The sequence below is a fragment of the Sinocyclocheilus anshuiensis genome, unplaced genomic scaffold, assembly GCF_001515605.1.
Source record: "Sinocyclocheilus anshuiensis isolate Anshui unplaced genomic scaffold, SAMN03320099.WGS_v1.1 scaffold626, whole genome shotgun sequence".
Taxonomy (NCBI): domain Eukaryota; kingdom Metazoa; phylum Chordata; class Actinopteri; order Cypriniformes; family Cyprinidae; genus Sinocyclocheilus; species Sinocyclocheilus anshuiensis.
Genome location: NW_015544167.1, coordinates 664,425 through 684,420, shown reverse-complemented (window position 1 = coordinate 684,420; position 19,996 = coordinate 664,425). Strand labels below are relative to the sequence as shown.

Sequence of the window (19,996 nt, the reverse complement as noted above, 5' to 3'; positions counted from 1 at the left end):
CACCACATACACCACACACACACACAGCCTATATGGTGTAAATAAATTCCTGGGATTGTTTTTGTTATTTTTGTTCTATGAGTGTGTGCTGAAATATGCAGACTTTAACACTTTAGAGCCTTTTTGTACTCTTCCACCTGCACTCCTACTTAAGAGCCTCAGTCTGTTGCACAACCGTGCAGGGCTTTTCTCCTTGACTTTCTTTAAATAGTGATCTGGAAGTTAGCTATCATACCCTGAAATAAAAATGACAGTGGTTGAAGAAAAACCTTTATACTGCAGCCTGCAATGTCTCATGGACTCTAAATTCTGTGATGTTTACTACAAATCTCATTGCTTCACATTCAATATACTGTATATATATATATATATATATATATAACTGGATGAGACTATTTTAACACTAGAGAACAGTATGTGAAATATTTAACAGTCAGGATTTTCCATTAGCTAATAAAGATCTCTAACCCTAATAACATTTTATAGACCTTCTAAAACAAGCTTCTAAGACTTTCTAAAAACACCTCATTTGAGTATTGTGCTTTAAAAGTATATGCGTGCCATACTAAAAAAATATAAAATGCAACTTTTCATTTATTATATTATTATATATTATACATTTATTGGGATATTCTGCAAAATAACACCAGAATTGTTAGAAAGTGAGGTATGACATTCATTAATGTGTTCAAAGTTCAAAAGAAATATGAGTTAGACTTCCTGGATGACACTGCACACTTCACTACACTGATCTATTAGAATTCAGTCGTAAACTGTCATACTAAATTAAAGCCAAGCATTGGTGCTGCCAGGTATGTTGACTCAGGCTCTTCTTTTACACTTCTGCTAGGATCAAGTGGAACATTAGGTCAGGAAGAAGAAGGCTAATTGTGGAGAACAACCTCATCAAGTTGGAAAACCACTCTAATCTGTTCAAGGAAGAGCTACTTATACAAGAATAATACAAGAATAATAACACAATGTGACTACTACTAATAACTAATAACATACAAACAGTTGTACTTTTCAGAATGTTACTGAAGACATTAAGTGATCATTGACAAGGCAGGCTGGACATAGTAAGTGAACCTCTCCAAAAAGCTTATTGAAGTCAATTAAGGACAAATCTTCTTTCTCCTCAAGAAGGATTGGCTAGTGTGACCCATGCCTTGATGCTTAAATACACTTTATTAAAATGCTCAAAGCTGGAAAAGGCAACGGTAGCATTGCTAAAGACCTGGGTGTTCATCAGTCCTAGACCCTGTCTACAAATGTAGAACATTCAGTATTGTTAACTCTCTCTCCCACAAAGATCACTCTAAGACAACAACAATAGAAAAAGACCCCCAGAAAACTATACAAACTCCAGAATTGTTTGTTCATGTGTCCACTGTAATAAAAAAAACAAACAAAAAAAAACACACACTGACCAAAAATGATGTTTGTGAAAGGATTGCTTCCAAAAATAAATATTGATGTCTCATATGTTTGGCCAAGACCACCTGGATGTTCCACAAAGCTACCGTGAAAATGTTCTATGGACAGTTGAGAAAAAAGAGCACTGAATTCCAACTCATCCCAGCCGTGAAGCATGGTGGAAAAAGCATCGTGGTTTAATGTTGCTTTGCTGCTTCGGGATCTGGACACTTCAGAATCAGTGTATCAAGAGATTTTACAGGAGAATGTGAAGACAGAAGTTCAACAGATTTGTGAGAGTGATCAAAGTGATAAAAGTGTAATCAGCTACAGGAAAAGTTTGGGGGATGTTTTGCTGCTAAAAGAGGACAGAATATTAAATTTAAGGGTTTACTTACTCTGTCCAGCCTGTCTTGTCAGCGATCATGCACTCAATGTTGTCAATAGAATTTTGAAAAGTTCAATTGTTTGTGTGTTCTTGCTGGTTCTTTGTCTATTTAGGTTAATTTGCAATCAGTCAATAAAGCAATAATTGTGCTGAGCCACCTTCAAAAACAAAACCTGGGTCAAGTTTAATCTATTAATCAGGTGTCACTGCTGCAAAAGGGGCATGTCTGACTGTGACATGTTTATTTTGCCATTATTATGATGTAAAAAGCAAGAAAATAACTAGTGCTTGGTCTTCAATGATAATTGAAAGTCACTTTTAATGACTAGGACATCTCCAAAATTTTGGAAGGCAGGGTTTATAAAACACAACACATCTTGTATTAAATCTTTTGGTAAAGGCTCGACCCAAGCTTGATATATTAAGTATAGTGAGCTGATATTTAAAATAATGGATATGCACATGTTTTATTGTCGTCTATAAGATAACATTTTATTGTCCATGGAATCTGGGGTATAAAAAATATATTTTAATGCCCACGTGAAACACAGGTTAATTATTTGATGTGTCACTGAGGTGTCAGAAAGTCACATACATTCATCTAAAACTGCCATGCTGAGTCACTTTGTCTGGTCATTGCTCTGCAAAGAGGGGACAACCCAAAATAAACATTGGTGAACACAATCTTTGCCAAACACTATCGTAACTCAAGACATTTATAATCAGAGAACATTCTAGAACATGTCAAGATGAAGCAACAAATCTTGACAAACACTAAAATTGCTACATGTTTTTTTTTCTTTCTAATAAAACATATAATCGATTTCCTTAAAATCCTTGTTTTCACAACATATTGTCACTAATTTTCTCCCAGAAACAGAGCACTATCACCTGCTCTCACATTACCAAACCACAGAGAAGCACAAGAGCACATGCCATGCTGTGACTGGATTAAAATCTGAAAGCGTTTTCTGTCAAGTGACACATGAAACCAGTCACAGATTGAACTCTTATGAGTTTGTCAGAGCAGAAGGATCCCAAGGTCTTTATAAAAAAGCACTTAAGGATTAAAAAGGTTCTTCACAGCGATGCCATAGAAGACCCATTTTTGGTTCCACAAAGAAGCATTCAGTCAAAGGTTCTTTAAAGAACCATCTCTTTCTTACCTTTTTATAATCTGAAGATCCTTCTTTCGCCACAAAGAACCTTTTGTGACACAGAAAGGTTCTTCAGATGTTAAAGGTTCTTTATGGAACCATTTAGACAAAAAGGTTCTTCTATGGCATCGTGAAGCACCTTTATTTTTAAGAGTGTATGTATTTATTTATTTATGAGAACTGATATCTGATTGAAATAAATTGACATACATTTCCCATTTCACTTGCAGGTCCATCACCTGTTGTATGCAGGGCTGGCAATGTCTATATTTCTGAGTTGAATAAAGTAAAAGAAACATTTTTTTAAATGTAATTATAATATAATATATAATAATGCAGTTTGATTTAAAAGTGTGTCAGCCTGAGGCTATGTCAATTTGTAAAGTGCTGCGAAATGAGTAAGCACAAACTTATTCCAGTGAATCATATTTGTACTACTCAGAAGGAGCTGACTGCAATTACACATATCGTCCTTCATATATGAATCATTTATAATAACATGTCACAGCTTATGAGCGCTATATTGTAAAGCGTTGCCCCGGCGTCACCCTCTATTTCTGCCGTGACTTTGTCATGCAGCTGGTGACCGCACAGTTTACAAATGAGAGGACACGCCCACTGACCCCGACAGTCCAGAAATAAGTGCGTCTCCATTGGCCAATCACAGGCTGTCTCATTCATCTCCACCAATCCGATCGATCACAGTTATCCTTCAGAATTAGAAAACTGCTCGTCATACTCCAGTATATACAGCATGACATCAGTGTGGTGTAATCCCTGGGGTCCTGGGCGCATTTAAACCCCCTTCATTTACCCTCTCCTCATTTCAAACAGAGTTTCACTCCTGCGAGCTGTGGAGCAGCAAAGTGACTTTTTCATTTTCATTTTCAAAAAGTGATATTCTTCAAACTCAAAGTGTCCATTAAGAAGTCGCGACTACATTCGTCAGGGAACTGAGAATTAAAAACGGGGACCGGCCGCCTTGTAAACCGTAAATCGGATAATCCATCACCGTCCTGACAGAAGATCACTTTTCACAAGTATCTGTGAAAGCCTGTCTGTTTTCTTTTCAAACTCCATCCGAGTTTTGATCTCTTCTGCACTGAAGGCGCCTCTGACACTCTCCCGCGAAAGTGACGAGCTGTGAATTTCCAGCATTGCACGTATAAAAGCAAGAGTCCATCATGAGCAATTACACACATTTAGAGGATCTGCCGCCACAATACTACCAGGGCACAGACTTCGGGGAAGAGGAAGAGGAGGAGATGCCAGCGACAGAGAAGGAGCTGGCCGAGGACGCGCCGTGGAAGAAGATCCAGCAGAACACCTTCACCAGATGGTGCAATGAACATCTCAAATGCGTCAATAAGACCCTCACTGACCTGCAGAGAGACCTGAGCGATGGCCTCAAGCTCATCTCGCTCCTGGAGGTCCTCAGTCAGAAGAAAATGTACAGAAAGCATAATGTCAGACCAAACTTCAGACAAATGAAGCTGGAGAACGTGTCGGTGGCGCTGGAGTTTCTGGACCGGGAGCGAATCAAACTAGTGTCGATAGGTAAGATCTGGTTAAACAGGAATAATATTGACACTAAACACATTTAGCTAAATAAGTATTGATAATATTGTATAGACCCTATAACATTTTCTTAACATTTTAAAGAGTGAGATGCAAAGAGGGTTCCAACTTTGGAATAACATAATAACAGATCTAACAATTAGGAGATCATTAATGTACATTAAAAATATAACAACAAGAATAATCATCATCAAATGTGGACTGTAAAAGCTGATTATTATATTAACTGTCACAGACGCTCTCTCTCTCTCTCTCTCTCTCTCTCTCTCTCCATTTGGCACAAAACCGCGCGCACACACACACACACACACACACACACACACACAAGCATGCCTATAAACCTTATGGGCAGTCAAATGCTCACTACTTTACCTCACTTTCTTAAAGTTGAGCTGTCAGAGTCTGGGAGTAGTATTTCAGCACCATGTGCAAGAAGTTCTCATTGGACTTCCATGTGTCAGTGAAATGGAAAATAGTTCTGAAGGGCTACAGCTTGTTTGTTGAGTAAAGGCTAGAATAGCTCGCTGAAGTATTAATGAATACTGAGTAAACAGACTGTTGTCATGCATTCATGTTTAGAGCTGCTTATACAGAACAGCACCCTGTGTAAACAAGTGGTGTGGAGGAGTTTAGTGGAGGCTTGACTCCTTAACAGCCTGGGCCTGGAAGTCAGTGTTAATACTGAGACGCTAATGCAAACTGAGGCAGAACTACTATTAATGCAAATACCCATTTTCTAGGTTTCAATAATATGGAAGAAACAGCAGAAAGTTAGTGGCCTTTAAGTTATAATGCCCTTAGTGGAGGCTTGACTCCTTAACAGCCTGGGCCTGGAAGTCAGTGTTAATACTGAGACGCTAATGCAAACTGAGGCAGAACTACTATTAATACAAATACCCATTTTCTAGGTTTCAATAATATGGAAGAAACAGCAGAAAGTTAGTGGCCCTTAAGTTATAATGCCCTTTTAAAGAATGTCCCCTTTCCCTTAGTCTGATAAATAAATAAATAATGCCTTTCATTGTGTTTCACAAAACTAAAAAATAATTTTTTACACAATACCATGGTAATAGACATATTATTATGATACTTTGTTGAATATGGTAGTCATTCAATATAATGGTATTGTAAAAGTACCATCTTAATACCAGCTGGTATCATCACTGTATCATGGATCTGCCACAGTACCCATAGTTTTTTTTTAAATGTATCTGCTGAGTATATACTGACATCCCATATTTTATATACCTAGTCTTTGGAATCTTCCTTTGAGATGGGAAAGGTAACCCAAACATGTGATTCGAACAGCTGAAGTTAATTAAACCCAATGTCAATTCGTCTCGTCACATAAATTCGTTAAAGTCCATTTGCTAACTCAGTTTCTTTTGATTGTCTTTGACCTGTGTAGACAGCAAAGCCATTGTGGATGGGAACCTGAAGCTGATTCTGGGACTCATCTGGACACTCATTCTCCATTACTCCATCTCCATGCCCATGTGGGAAGATGAGGACGATGAAGAGGTTAAGAAACTAACTCCCAAACAAAGGCTGCTGGGCTGGATTCAGAACAAGGTACCGGAGCTGCCTATTAACAACTTTCACAAGGACTGGAGGGATGGCAAGGCCCTTGGTGCCCTCGTGGACAACTGTGCCCCTGGTAAGTTCACATTCTGACATAATCAGGTTTGTATGGTTTGACTTTGGGCAGTTGTGGTTGGGTGAGGAAATGTAACAATTTTTCAAGATTGTACCGAGATTTTGGTTCTCACTACTTAGTTACCTGGGTAGTTTAGATTCAGTATTTTGAACATTTAATTGTTCACTTGTTTCAAAAGGGCAAACAAAAACCAAACAAGACAATACATTTTAATAGAATTTATAGTGTCAGTGCCAATATAAAATGAGTAAAGTATATAAATTGTGTAATAAATTCAATATGTAGTAAATGAGTATATACAGTCTTAATAAAAGTATGAATAGTGTGACTGTTTATATGTATATCCTCCTTTTTCACTTTCCTTTTTGAGAGCTTAATCCATTTTTGTCATCATCAAGAAAGCTCATAATATGGCAATAAAACAAATATATAAAAAAGAAAAGCCTTTATTTAAAATATGGATACATTGTACAATACAACAGAGAATGAGAGCTTCATATATTTACTGCATCTAAATCATGACCTTTTTCCTGAGCAACACTTAGGCTGACTGAGGAGAGGGGTAATGAACTAAAGTGTTTACTTCGGTGTAGCTGATATGAAACAGTCCCTGTGAGACAGTCATGACCATACAGGGTGCTGCTGGCTTTTGACAAATCACAGCATAACCATTATCATTATATATTTAGGTTACATTTTAAGTCTCTTTAGACATTTTGTATAAACAGTAACAGTTTATGGGAGGCCTGATGTCATAATTGATTTCACTTTTATATTTATATTTTGTGGCCTAAAGTTTAAAGAAGGACTTAAATGATGCACTCATATAATTTGAGCTCTTTCTGTAGGTCTGTGCCCTGACTGGCAAACATGGGACCCCAACAAGCCTGTTGCAAATGCTCGTGAGGCCATGCAGCAGGCCGATGACTGGCTCGGTGTGCCTCAGGTGAACATCCACGCAACATAAGCACCACATGTTCAGTTGTAAACTCTACCTCAGTCACAAGGAAGGTAGTGTCTGGGCTTGGGTTTGTGTAAAATGTTAGTGGTTTTAGCAGTTTGACACACAGTGGTATCTGCTCCATTATCCTCATGGCGTAAGTGTGAGATGCCACGCATGGTGTAGGGTATGTGTCATACATTCTTGGGGCCGAATTCCCTGCTGACTGTTGAGGGGATGTGGGAGGGGTCTGGCTCCTGGTAAGTCCTGTCCTTGACTTGTTGAAGGCTGCTCTCAAACCTCAGCACTCTGTGGATAAATATAGTATCTGAAGAGATTGCCACTACCTTGTGATTTTAGAACAAACGTGGCAGTGAAAAGAAAATGCTGCAAGCGTGGCGCTTTTTTCTGCAATGCTTATCTCATCATAAACAGGCCTTACAACTACTTCACTGTTACTTCTCCGATGGAAATTTAGTCTAGTGTTTTTCTGAGCACATACACATCTTGAAAGCAATGATTACTGAATAAGGACCACTATACATGCAACATCTAATGAATTGTTTATCTATAGGTGATAGCTCCAGAGGAAATCGTGGATCCAGATGTGGATGAGCATTCAGTCATGACATACCTCTCTCAGTTTCCCAAAGCTAAACTAAAGCCTGGAGCCCCTTTCAAGCCAAAGCAGCTGTACCCCAAAAAGGCCAAGGCCTATGGACCAGGTGAGCAAACTTACAGGCTCATAAACCAAGTGCAGTTGTCTTTACAAAAATTGCTCTGTCAACACAAGCTCATAGAGCATTTTTTGAGCTGCATATACAAATTAAGTCGATTTAATTTTAAAATAAGATCTATTTATGCTTTATTTGCATACAGTCAGTCAAGCATAGAATATGTACATCCTGAGTATTGCTTGTGTATCACAGTTTTTTTGGTTTTTTTTCATGAAAACAGGTATTGAGCCTCAGGGGAACATGGTTTTGAAGCCAGCTGTTTTTACTGTGGAAACACTGGAGGCAGGACTTGGAGAAGTGATTGTGTATGTAGAGGACCCAGAGGGTCACACTGAGGAGGTGAGAGATGACAGATGTTTTTCTGTAAAGTTCTGTAATTGTTGCAATGGGAAACAAGCTATTAATGACATTTTTAACTACAATCTGTCTTTTAATTTTGTTAGGCTAAAGTTGTCCCCAACAATGACAAGAAAAGAACATTCTCTGTCACCTATGTGCCCAAAGTTGAGGGACCCCACAAGGTACGCATTAGTAAAAGAATGGTTGACGGTACAGTGTCCATTTGAGGATAAACCGATTTGCTTCCAGTGGCATGGTTGTTTATTTATTCTTATGTATCACAGGTGAAAGTACTCTTCGTTGGTCAGGACATTGATAAGAGTCCCTTCATGGTGAACGTGGCAAAGGCTCTGGGTGATCCCAAAAAAGTTCAGGCTCGAGGTCCAGGTCTGGAGCCAGTGGGCAATGTGGCCCATAAGCCTACTTATTTTGACATCTACACTGCAGGTGAGCAGAACGCACAGATTTGTTTTGGAAGAGGCTTTTCTATGTGAAGGTACCCTCAAGGTCCTGTCTCACCATTTTCAGGTGCTGGGGCTGGAGATGTTAGTGTGGTCATCGTTGACCCTCAGAATAAAAACAACGCTGTTGAAGTTCTCCTGGAAAACAAGGGTGATAACATCTTCCGTTGCACCTACAAACCTGTACAAGAAGGGCCGCACACCATCCATGTGAGCTTTGCTGGGCAGCCAATACCCAACAGCCCCTTTAAAGTGCATGTCTCCGAGGGTAAGCATCTGATAAATTTCTTTTTTTTACTTATATATCTTGCATATCTTTCTTCAAATGTGTCTGTCATATTGGAAAAGTACATGGGAAGCAAACAAAGAACAGTCAAAGAATCTCCACACACCCCCAAAACAATTGTTTATTTTGTAGCACACCCTAAACCTTATGCTGGGGCTCCAAAGCAGATCCCTCATAAAAAGAAAGGTGTGCTGCTGCTCGACTTTGGTCCACGTCTCTTTGTTTATACCACCGTGGGCAACAGTATCTAAGCTTAGCTACTTGCTTGTTCGCGGCAGCTTGATTCCTGCCGTGCATCACTTTGAAGCATGGTAGGAAAGTAGCAAATGTTAGTGAGTGTGTTTGTATTGGAGGATCGCAGAGCGGCAGGACTGACTACATGAACATGAACACTTCACTAAATTCTGAAGTTGCTGTTATAGCTGTGCTAAGAGGCACAGGATATTTGCATGAGTGTCATGTAAAAAAGCAGCTTTTTAATATATTTTTTATTTTTTTTATATATTTTTATACTTCTTGTAATAGAGCAAAGTATTTTGGGCTTGGGTGTAACGTTGTCAGTTGTAATGGTGGTATTGTATTTTATGGATATTTTATGGATGTCCTGTGTACTCCATTTATCCATTTCCATTTATCATAAATGACTTGCTCTTTATGAAGATCGATGACAACAAAACAAAGTAGCATTGAAGTTTTCCAGTTCGTCATTAAAGCAACTCATCAGAAGCACAGCACCTCGCTTGATCTTACTAACAGTGCTTCAGTCTGTGCATTTGAAAACGTTTTGGACATTTCATGATCTGTTTAACTTGTTTCTTTTTCCCCATCAGCCTGCAACACAAATGCCTGCCGTGCCACTGGCCGGGGACTGCAGCCTAAGGGCATTCGGGTAAAGGAGGTGGCAGATTTCAATGTTTTTACCAAAGGAGCAGGAACTGGAGAGCTGAAGGTCTCTGTGAAAGGGCCAGGTGAGTCATTTTTAAATTTGCTGTCTTTCATTGTTGTAATTTTTAGTCTGTTTGCTCATTATTTAATATGCCTGTGTTTAGGAAATGCTGACGACTTGAATGTGTATGTTTTCAGGAGGTGTAGAGGTGCCTGTGAAAGTACGTGATGTCGGTGATGGCGTTTTCAAGTGTGATTATTGTCCTGTTAAGCCTGGAAAATACACTGTGAACATCACATGGGGAGGTCAACCTATTCCACGCGGGTGAGAGCTAATAGTACAACCATTGCGATACAAATATACATACCTTTCTTTATGTCAAAGTTAGTCCAGTCTCAGCACTGTTTAAAATGGTTTTATTTTAGCCCATTTGAAGTGGAGGTCAGCAAGGAAGCTGGACCACAGAAGGTGCGGGCTTGGGGTCCTGGCTTGAAGACAGGAATGGTTGGCAAGTCAGCTGACTTTGTTGTTGAGGCTATTGGCACAGAAGTAGGAACTCTAGGTTGGTAATTCTAGATGAGGAAGTAATAATTAAGATTTTCTTTTATGCATACAACAACTTTCTTATGTGCCAACTCTGTTTTTAAAGGGTTTTCTATTGAGGGCCCCTCTCAAGCAAAGATAGAGTGTGATGATAAAGGTGACGGTTCCTGTGATGTGCGTTACTGGCCCACTGAACCCGGAGATTATGCGGTTCATGTCGTCTGTGATGATGAAGATATCAAGGACAGCCCCTTCATGGCCCATATACGTCCAGCAGCTAATGATGTCTTTCCTGAGAAGGTGATTAACATATGGAAATAATAATCAAAGACAGTCACCTCTTATTTTCTTAACTTTTGCTGTCAGTGTCAGTGTTATTGATCTGAAGGATCTTGTGTGCAGGTCAAAGTATTTGGGCCAGGCCTGGAGCCCACTGGAGTTATTGTCAACAAATCAACACAATTCACTGTTGACGCTCGACAAGCTGGCAAAGGCAGTCTGAAGATCTATGCTCAGGTGTGTCCATGTGTAATATTCTCAATGTATTCCTTTGGCAATGGTGGCAGACTAATGACCTCAATCCTGTAAGTAGAATCAGAGGGTAACATAGGACAAAGACTCTAAACTATTCAAACCAACATATGTGCCAATATGAATTATTTTGTTACTGCAAACTGGCTAAATGGTGACCTGCTGGGCTTTTCTTCTAGGACGCTGAAGGCTGTGTGATTGACATTCAGATTACGGATAAGGGAGATGGCACTTTTGTTTGTACGTATGTTCCTACCAAACCATTGAAGCACACCATCATAATTACCTGGGGGGAGGTCAATGTACCCAAGAGTCCCTTTAGAGTGAGTATTCCCAGTGTAGTATTTTGTATGCTGTGATGGAACAACATCATTAGATGAATCATTGTTTCAGATTTAACCTTGTTTGCACATAATTGTTGACATCACTTAAAGGTTCTTGTTGGTGAAGGCTGTCACCCCGACAAAGTTAAGGTCTTTGGGCCTGGAGTTGAGAAAACTGGCCTAAAGGCGAATGAGCCCACCTACTTCACTGTTGACTGCAGCGAAGCTGGCCAAGGTTTGCAAAACAGTTAATTTTTTCTCTTTATGTGACACAGTAAAAGAGTGTTAGTGTTGCTAACCATTCTGACTATATTGTAGGTGATATCAGCATTGGGATCAAATGTGCCTCAGGTGTGGTGGGTCCAGCAGAGGCAGATATCGATTTTGACATCATTAAAAATGATAATGACACCTTCACTGTCAAGTACACGCCCCCTGGCGCTGGCCGTTACACCATCATGGTGCTCTTTGCAGATCAGGTAAAGCAGCCTTCTTGCTTCTTGCCAAAACCCAGTTGTACACAATGCTAAGTGAACATCTCATACTCTTCTCTGCTTAACTCAGGAAATCCCCAATAGCCCATTCAAAGTCAAGGTGGATCCTTCTCACGATGCTGGTAAGGTCAAAGCTGAAGGTCCTGGACTGAGCAAGACAGGTGGGTGTAAGCCACAACATTAACACCTTAAGCCCCAGAGAAAATAATTTTAATTGACACAGCTCTGTTTTACAGGCGTTCAAGTTGATATTCCAACCCATTTCACCATCTTCACGAAAGGAGCAGGAAAGGCTAAACCAGAGGTGCAGTTCAAAACTGCTGCCAAAGGAAATGCTGTTAGAGATTTTGAGATCATTGATAATCACGACTACTCCTACACCGTAAAGTACACTGCCCTACATCAGGTCAGGAGTCATTACCATCTACTCCATTTTGCTTTTACTTTGAACATGAATATTGAACATGAAAATGAATACGTCTCACCAAATGCCTAATCTTCTGCGAATTAGGGTGAGATGGCTATCATGGTCACACATGGTGGAGATCCCATTCCTAAAAGCCCTTTCAAAATCACAGTCGCCCCTCCACTCGATCTTGGCAAAGTCAAAGTTCAAGGCCTTAATGAAAGTGAGCACTATAACTCAACGTTTAAACTACTTTACAACCTGGTCTGTCAACTATAAATGCATACTGCTTTAATGCTTACTAAACTTCTGTATGTGTTGCAGAAGTGGAAGTTGGAAAGGACCAGGAGTTTATTGTTAGCACGAAAGGGGCAGGTGGAGAGGGAAAGGTAAATGTGAGCATAACCTCACCTTCTGGTAGACCAATACCTTCTAAGTTGGAATCAGACAAGACCACAGAGGCCACCAGTGTGAAATACATCCCACCCGAGGAAGGCCATTACAAGGTGGACATCAGCTATGATGGGAACCCCATTGCAGGAAGTCCCTTTGCTGTAGAGGGACTCATGCCTGCCAATCCCTCCAAGGTAAGATGGCTTTTTGGGAATAGTAGGTTTATTGACAATATTGTATAAGTTTTATCATTTCATATTACTGGATTTCCCACTAGGTTCGTGCCTATGGACCAGGACTTAAGGGTGGTATTGTGGGTCAGCCTGCACGGTTTACTATAGACACAAAGGGGGCAGGTGCTGGTGGTCTGGGTCTAACACTGGAAGGCCCCTGTGAGGCTAAGATTGAGTGCCAAGACCATGGGGATGGAACCTGCTCTGTTGTCTACCTGCCAACAGAGGCTGGTGACTACAACATCAATGTCCTATTTGGTGAAGCTCATATCCCTGGCTCTCCCTTTAAAGCTGTTGTCAAGCCAGCTCTGGATGCTGGCAAAGTTATAGTGAGTGGACCCGGAGTGGAGCGGGCTAAAGCTGGTGAGGTGGCCACTTTCACAGTGGACTGCAGTAGAGCTGGAGAGGCTGAACTCACCATTGAGATTGTGTCAGATTCAGGGGCTCAAGCTGAAGTTTGCATTCAAAATAACAATGATGGAACATTCTCTGTCACCTACACCCCTCTCTTTCATGGCATACACACCATCACCATTAAATATGGAGGTCAGCAGGTGCCCAAGAGCCCCATACGTGTTCAGGTGGAGCCATCTGTGGACACAAGTGGGATTAAAGTGTACGGACCAGGAGTCGAGCCCAGAGGTAGTATTTGAAAACTTTAACCACAACTTTCTGTGATTACCTTTCCAACCACAACTTAGTTATACCATATTTTCCCATTTTTCTGTCACTCAAGGGGTCCTTAAGGAGGTGACAACACACTTCATTGTGGATGCCCGAGCCCAGACTAAGACCAAGGGAGGAAATCATGTTAAGATTCGCATTATCAATCCATCAGGCGCAAACACAGATGCATATATCACTGATAAGGGTGACGGCACATACAGAGTGGAATACACTGCTTTTGAGGATGGTAAGTCATGTAAACACTGAACAAATGAGTTTAAGGGGAAAACAAATATGTTGAAAGTGAGGGTTTTTGAAGGTTTGAATTATTTTTTATATAAATACAAGTGAACGCAAGTTTTAAGATTTCGCCTTAGATATGTAGTAGATGGTGGAGGAAAGAGATACATGTATAGATCTTGAATTGGGTATACAAATACAGTCCATGGCATGTTTTCAGAAGCTTTCAGAGCTTAGGGAACTGAATGAGAACATATGACAGATGCAGGGGGAGTTTATAAATAGGAAATGCATTGTAAAAAGAGATCATTAAATAGTTGTGTGCCTGACTAGGGCCCTCTGCACAGAAATACAGCTTGTATTAATACCAGCGACAGCTGCAGCTGACAGTTAACACAGAGCAGATAGCAAAAGCTATATGCTATCAAACTCTGAATGTTCTACTTTCATAGATGCAATTATAAACTAAAAATATTACAACTATCTAAACATGTGTAAGACAGCTATAGCCTATGAAGAGGATTGGCATGAACCATAATGCCTCAAATTAAAGCAATTCTTTGATTTGTGTAGGTTTGCACCTGATCGAGGTCTTTTATGAGGATGTTGCTGTTCCTAAGAGCCCCTTTAAGGTGTCAGTTGTGGAAGGTTGTGACCCAACACGTGTTCGAGCTTATGGCCCGGGCCTGGAAGGTGGGCTAGTTAACAAACCCAACTGCTTCACAGTGGAGACAAGGTATGGAGTCTGTACTGTATGTATATATAATCATTGGTGCCTGAAGGGAAACTCATATTTGCTTTAAAGCTGGATTAGATTTGGAGTTATTTATGTCTCATCATACATCCATGCTTATGATATTAAGGGGTGCTGGGACGGGTGGTTTGGGCTTGACCATTGAAGGAGCATCAGAAGCCAAAATGCTCTGCAAGGACAACAAAGACGGTAGTTGCAGTGTTGAATACATGCCTTTCACTGCTGGAGACTATGATATTAATATCACTTATGGAGGCCAGCCTATCGCAGGTACCAAATACCTATAAATATAGTAACTACCTATACAATGTTACTCTATTATCTATACATAACCTTTTTTCTTTCAACTGTATAGTTCTATAGCTGCTTTTTTTGTATTGTATTAGAGCTGTGTTCTTCTTCTGCTGTTCTCAGGCAGTCCATTCCGGGTGCAGGTTAAGGATGTGGTGGATGTCAATAAGGTGAAGTGCTCAGGTCCTGGACTCGCTAACAGAGTTACCGCACATGTTCCACAAACCTTCACTGTGGACAGCAGCAAAGCAGGAGTGGCTCCTCTAGAGGTGCAGTTGTATGGACCAAAAGGTACATAACATAAACTCCTCCAGTACACTATGAAGATTCTCTGAGCCTAACTCACTAAATAACTTGTGTTTCACTGGAAATGAACATTAGAAAAATGAACATTAGAAAACCTCTGACCAGTGATCTTTTCCTTCGAAATCTTGAACATGTTCGTCTTACAGGAACTCTGGAGCCTGTAGTTGTTAAAAACAACCGGGATGGAACACATACTGTCAACTACACCCCTGCACAAGAGGGGCCACACACTGTGTCTGTCAAATACGCCAACCAAGAGGTACCTAACAGGTAAGATCATCTGTATTTAACTGTCACCTCATGACAGTAACGAAAACAATCATTTCATAACTCTTTCATTTTGTGGTTGTAAACAGTCCATTCAAAGTCAATTCAGCCCCCACACATGATGCCAGTAAGGTGCGTGCTAGCGGACCCGGTCTGGACACTAAAGGAGTGGCTGCCAGTCTACCAGTGGAGTTTACCATTGATGCTCGTGATGCAGGAAAAGGCCTTCTGACAGTTCAAATCCTTGTAAGGCTCTCTTCTTATATGGAAAACCTCAAAACAAGACATATATTACCAAAGCGCATTTAAACATTGTGTTGCATTTAGGATCCAGAGGGAAAGCCGAAAAAAGCCAGCATTCAAGACAACAGAGATGGAACCTACACTGTCTCTTATGTGCCTGACATGTCTGGCCGCTACACCATAACCATTAAGTACGGTGGAGATAACATCCCATACTCACCTTACAACGTCCAAGCCTTTCCCACTGGTGATGCCAGCAAGTGCCTGCTCACAGGTATTGCTTCCAGTTTGGTGCTTTCAAAGATTTGTGATTTATTTTCCCAACTCTGGTTTTACTAAATTTTGTTTGCTTGCTTTTTTATTTTCAGTGTCTATTGGAGGACATGGTGTTGGTAAGGAATCAGGCAATTTATTTGTGGAATATTTTATAATTACATTTTCTACATTATAAATATTCTACCATTACACCAAGTAATATGTTTCAAGGGTTGAATTCTTTGGTTTGAGCAATGTTGTTATTTGAGCAGAAAGCCTTGGGCCCAATATTAAGTTGTCAGAAGAGACGGTCATCACTGTGGATGCCAAAGCTGCAGGAAAAGGGAAGGTGACATGTACGGTTCTGACCCCTAATGGCATGGAGCTGGATATGGATGTTACAGAAAATCCTGATGGGACCTTCGACATATATTATACTGCACCCGAGCCGGGAAAATATGTCATCACAATCCGCTTTGGGGGGCAACACATTCCTAAAAGCCCTTTTCAAGTCATGGTGAGTGATATTACTGAACAGGTGTGTCGGACTGTGTATCACTGCCATGATGAAGCCATGATAGATAGAGCTACTGATACTGATACCAGGGACATTACAACAGAGCGGGATTTGAATGAGATGCTAAAAATGTTCAATGTTGAAGTGGCAGGAAGATAACAGCACACTGTCTGAAACATTGTGGGTTGTTGTTTATCGTTTGATTTTTTTTAAATGTTATCTCAGGCTACAGATCAGCCTGTTGTTCCGAGAGACGACACAAAGCCCATGTTTCAACCCCTGAACTTAGTTATCCCCTTCACTGTCCAGCAAGGAGAACTCAGCGGTAACATCTCTAATCATATTCATTTAGAGCAGAATTGTTAGTCGTATATACTGTTTTCTGAAGTATACCACGTTTGTTTTGTTTGCAGGGGAGGTGCGTATGCCCTCTGGTAAGAAGGCTCGTCCTTTCATCAGGGACAACAAAGATGGAACAGTCACGGTGCAGTTTCAGCCTACAGAGAGAGGCCTGCATGAAATGGATATAAAGTATGATGGCAACCACATCCCAGGTTGGACTCCATTTTGGCATTATGTGTGAAGTGGCCCAAAAAGCATTTGGACACTCAAGCTATAGTTACTATGTATAACTTGTATGTGATAATGTTAAACTAATTGGCATCTGCAATCATAGAACGCTAGTAGGGAGTTTCACTTTTCTGCTATTTTTTTATTCATTCGGATAATCTGACATGAAATTCACACTTTTTATGTGTCTTAAGTGTTCAAATATGCATTGAGACCACTGTAATTTTCATTTAAGATCCATGGAATGATACACTGCACCAAGCTTGTTACAGAATCATGACTTGAATGTAATTATGTTCACAGGAAGTCCTTTGCAGTTCTATGTAGATGTAATGAACAGTGGAATGGTCACAGCCTATGGACCTGGTCTGTGCCATGGGACAGTCAATAAACCAGCCACTTTTACTGTTGTTACCAAGAATGCTGGACAAGGTAAATAAATGTGTTGTTTTGCAACAAAGTATATTTTTAGAAAAAGTGTGCTAAATAATAGTCAATTTTGTTTGCCCTTCACAGGTGGTTTGTCCCTTGCTGTAGAGGGTCCATCTAAAGCAGAAATCAGTTGTAAGGACAATAAAGATGGCACATGCACTGTGTCCTACTTGCCCACTTCACCTGGTGATTACAACATCATTGTCAAGTTTGATAACAGACATATTCCTGGCAGCCCCTTCACAGCAAAGATCACTGGTATGGCAAGCAATAAGTCATTTGTGTTTTTAAAAACTTAACCTGGCAAAAGTAGCTAAACTCTCGCCCATCCTCACTGTTAATATGTCATGTCCATGTAGGCGACGATTCCCTCCGAAGATCTCAGATGAACGTTGGCACGGCAGCAGATGTCTCACTGAAGATCACAGAAACTGACCTGAGCTATCTGACAGCTAGCATTAAATCTCAATCAGGAAAGGAGGAACCATGCCTGCTGAAGAGACTGCCCAACCGGCACATTGGTAAGCACGTAAAAGGCCATAAAATGCTTTCTGCATATGCTAGATTGGCAATGATTAATCTCTGCTCTCCTTGCCTCACCAGGTCTCTCGTTCACCCCAAAGGAAGTGGGGGAGCATGAGGTCAGTGTGAGGAAGAGTGGGACACATGTGAACAACAGCCCTTTTAAGATTATGGTAGGGCCATCTGAAATCGGGGAGGCCAGCAGGGTAAAGGTCTTTGGTAAAGGTCTCATTGAAGCACATACCTTTGAAGTGGCCGAGTTCTTTGTGGACACTAGAAATGCTGGTATGTTCTTGTAGTTCTTTTGCTCTGTGGATGTTTTCGAATTAAAATCTGATGTAATACCCCTAATTAAAATGATTTTCACACTGTCTTGGTTTCAAAGGATATGGAGGACTTGGATTGTCAATTGAGGGTCCAAGTAAAGTAGATATTAATTGTGAGGATATGGAAGATGGAACATGTAAAGTGACATATTGCCCCACTGAACCAGGCAACTACATCATCAACATCAAGTTTACAGACAAACACATACCAGGTTACTTTTCAGTGTTTCTTTACAACGATATACTCATGTAGACTGCCTGTCAACAATGGTAGAGATTTATAACATTTTGTTTTCACATCCCACTCCGTAGGAAGCCCTTTTACAGTGAAGGTAACAGGAGAAGGAAGGATGAAGCAGAGCATAACAAGAAAAAGGCAAGCTGCCTCTGTTGCCTCAGTAGGCAGTGCATGTGACCTAAACCTCAAAATCCCAGGTAAAAAACAAATATTAGTATATACGATTTTTAAATGGGTTTAAATGGAATACAATAGTTTTTGAACAACTAATGTTTCTTAAAAAACGGGAAATTCCTTTCTACACAGGAAACTGGTTTCAGATGCTGTCAGCACAGGAGCGCTTAACTCGTACCTTCACACGCAGTAGCCACTCTTACACACGTACAGAACGCACAGAAATCAGCAAGACCCACGGAGGTGAGACTAAGCGGGAGGTACACGTAGAAGAGAGTACACAGGTTGGCGGTGACCCTTTCAGAGATGTTTTTGAGTCCTTCCTGGGAAGAGAACGACTGGGTAGCTTTGGTGCAGTAAGGCAAGAGGGTAAGGATAAATCATTATCAAGCTCCCTTCCTCCCCAAAACACCCCCAGCTTTTGTTTTATTGGTTACCTTAATTGGTTTTCCCATTTCCAGCTGACACAGGGATTCAGGGAATGACAGCCCAGGTGACCAGCCCTGGTGGAAATGTAGTGGATACAGAGATTGTTGATAGCGGGAACAGTACCTACAGAGTCCGCTTCGTACCTGCTGAAATGGGTTCTCACACGGTCAACGTCAAATACAGGGGTGAGCATGTCCCTGGAAGCCCCTTTCAGTTCACAGTTGGGCCCCTTGGGGAAGGAGGCTCTCACAAGGTCCGGGCTGGAGGCACAGGCCTAGAGAGAGCTGTCGCAAAAGTTCCTGGTATGTTTCAAACTAATTTTGTTTTCTTCTCATTTTTGTAATGATTAATATTGTCATGGATTGTTCTCTCATTTTCTGCATCCCTCTTTTCATTACTCTCTGATAGCTGAATTCAGCATTTGGACAAGAGAGGCTGGAGCAGGCGGTCTGTCTATTGCTATAGAAGGTCCAAGTAAGGCTGAAATCTCCTTTGAAGACAGAAAAGATGGGTCCTGTGGTGTTATTTACATTGTGCAGGAGCCAGGTGAGGTTTACAACAGAACTTGCTATGGTCAGAGTTAAGGCTTATGCACACTGGGACGAATATCGCCGAAGTTTACCGCCTCGTGACTAAACAAAGGGCGCCAATCAGGGCCGTTTCTAGGCATAGGCGAGCTAGTTTATGTGTAAATTATGTGCAATGTCTTAGCCACTAGGGATTGTTACATAGGGCTATACAGGCATCTAGTGGCAACACGATATTACAGCTACTAAATTGTGCAAAATGAACTCAGTGCACTGAATCTCCACAATTTAGTGTCATTACTATGACAACCAATTGTGGAGATACAAGCAACTGGTGTCTGAAAAGAATTATATATATATATATATATATAATAGGGATTTCGCCTAGAGAGTCAGATTGGCTAGAAACGGCCCTGCCTGACAGTGAAAACAATCTTTCACAAGGTATGGATGTGGCAGGTGTTGCTAAAC

At 40.7% G+C, this 19,996-nt stretch overlaps 1 protein-coding gene across 1 annotated transcript in view; it reads left to right on the top strand.

Moving 5' to 3' along the window:
• The first annotated feature begins 3,730 nt into the window (after positions 1-3,730).
• Positions 3,731-19,996, top strand: part of LOC107695945 (filamin-C-like) — a 22,799-nt gene continuing 6,533 nt past the window's right edge. The window contains exons 1-41 of the mRNA XM_016496057.1: positions 3,731-4,518; positions 5,948-6,196; positions 7,045-7,142; positions 7,711-7,861; positions 8,094-8,212; positions 8,317-8,394; positions 8,497-8,659; positions 8,741-8,941; positions 9,790-9,927; positions 10,043-10,169; positions 10,271-10,407; positions 10,495-10,688; positions 10,791-10,904; positions 11,099-11,242; positions 11,354-11,477; positions 11,561-11,721; positions 11,807-11,897; positions 11,973-12,142; positions 12,248-12,365; positions 12,467-12,729; positions 12,813-13,410; positions 13,505-13,681; positions 14,248-14,410; positions 14,538-14,698; positions 14,843-15,010; positions 15,172-15,295; positions 15,382-15,538; positions 15,620-15,809; positions 15,904-15,927; positions 16,063-16,307; positions 16,533-16,632; positions 16,721-16,861; positions 17,181-17,309; positions 17,394-17,567; positions 17,669-17,830; positions 17,913-18,116; positions 18,217-18,369; positions 18,470-18,592; positions 18,702-18,938; positions 19,031-19,300; positions 19,407-19,544. Of these exons, the coding sequence (XP_016351543.1) occupies positions 4,146-4,518; positions 5,948-6,196; positions 7,045-7,142; positions 7,711-7,861; positions 8,094-8,212; positions 8,317-8,394; positions 8,497-8,659; positions 8,741-8,941; positions 9,790-9,927; positions 10,043-10,169; positions 10,271-10,407; positions 10,495-10,688; positions 10,791-10,904; positions 11,099-11,242; positions 11,354-11,477; positions 11,561-11,721; positions 11,807-11,897; positions 11,973-12,142; positions 12,248-12,365; positions 12,467-12,729; positions 12,813-13,410; positions 13,505-13,681; positions 14,248-14,410; positions 14,538-14,698; positions 14,843-15,010; positions 15,172-15,295; positions 15,382-15,538; positions 15,620-15,809; positions 15,904-15,927; positions 16,063-16,307; positions 16,533-16,632; positions 16,721-16,861; positions 17,181-17,309; positions 17,394-17,567; positions 17,669-17,830; positions 17,913-18,116; positions 18,217-18,369; positions 18,470-18,592; positions 18,702-18,938; positions 19,031-19,300; positions 19,407-19,544 (7,051 nt within the window). The 5' untranslated portion in view covers positions 3,731-4,145. The remainder of the gene's footprint in view (positions 4,519-5,947; positions 6,197-7,044; positions 7,143-7,710; positions 7,862-8,093; positions 8,213-8,316; positions 8,395-8,496; positions 8,660-8,740; positions 8,942-9,789; positions 9,928-10,042; positions 10,170-10,270; positions 10,408-10,494; positions 10,689-10,790; positions 10,905-11,098; positions 11,243-11,353; positions 11,478-11,560; positions 11,722-11,806; positions 11,898-11,972; positions 12,143-12,247; positions 12,366-12,466; positions 12,730-12,812; positions 13,411-13,504; positions 13,682-14,247; positions 14,411-14,537; positions 14,699-14,842; positions 15,011-15,171; positions 15,296-15,381; positions 15,539-15,619; positions 15,810-15,903; positions 15,928-16,062; positions 16,308-16,532; positions 16,633-16,720; positions 16,862-17,180; positions 17,310-17,393; positions 17,568-17,668; positions 17,831-17,912; positions 18,117-18,216; positions 18,370-18,469; positions 18,593-18,701; positions 18,939-19,030; positions 19,301-19,406; positions 19,545-19,996) is intronic.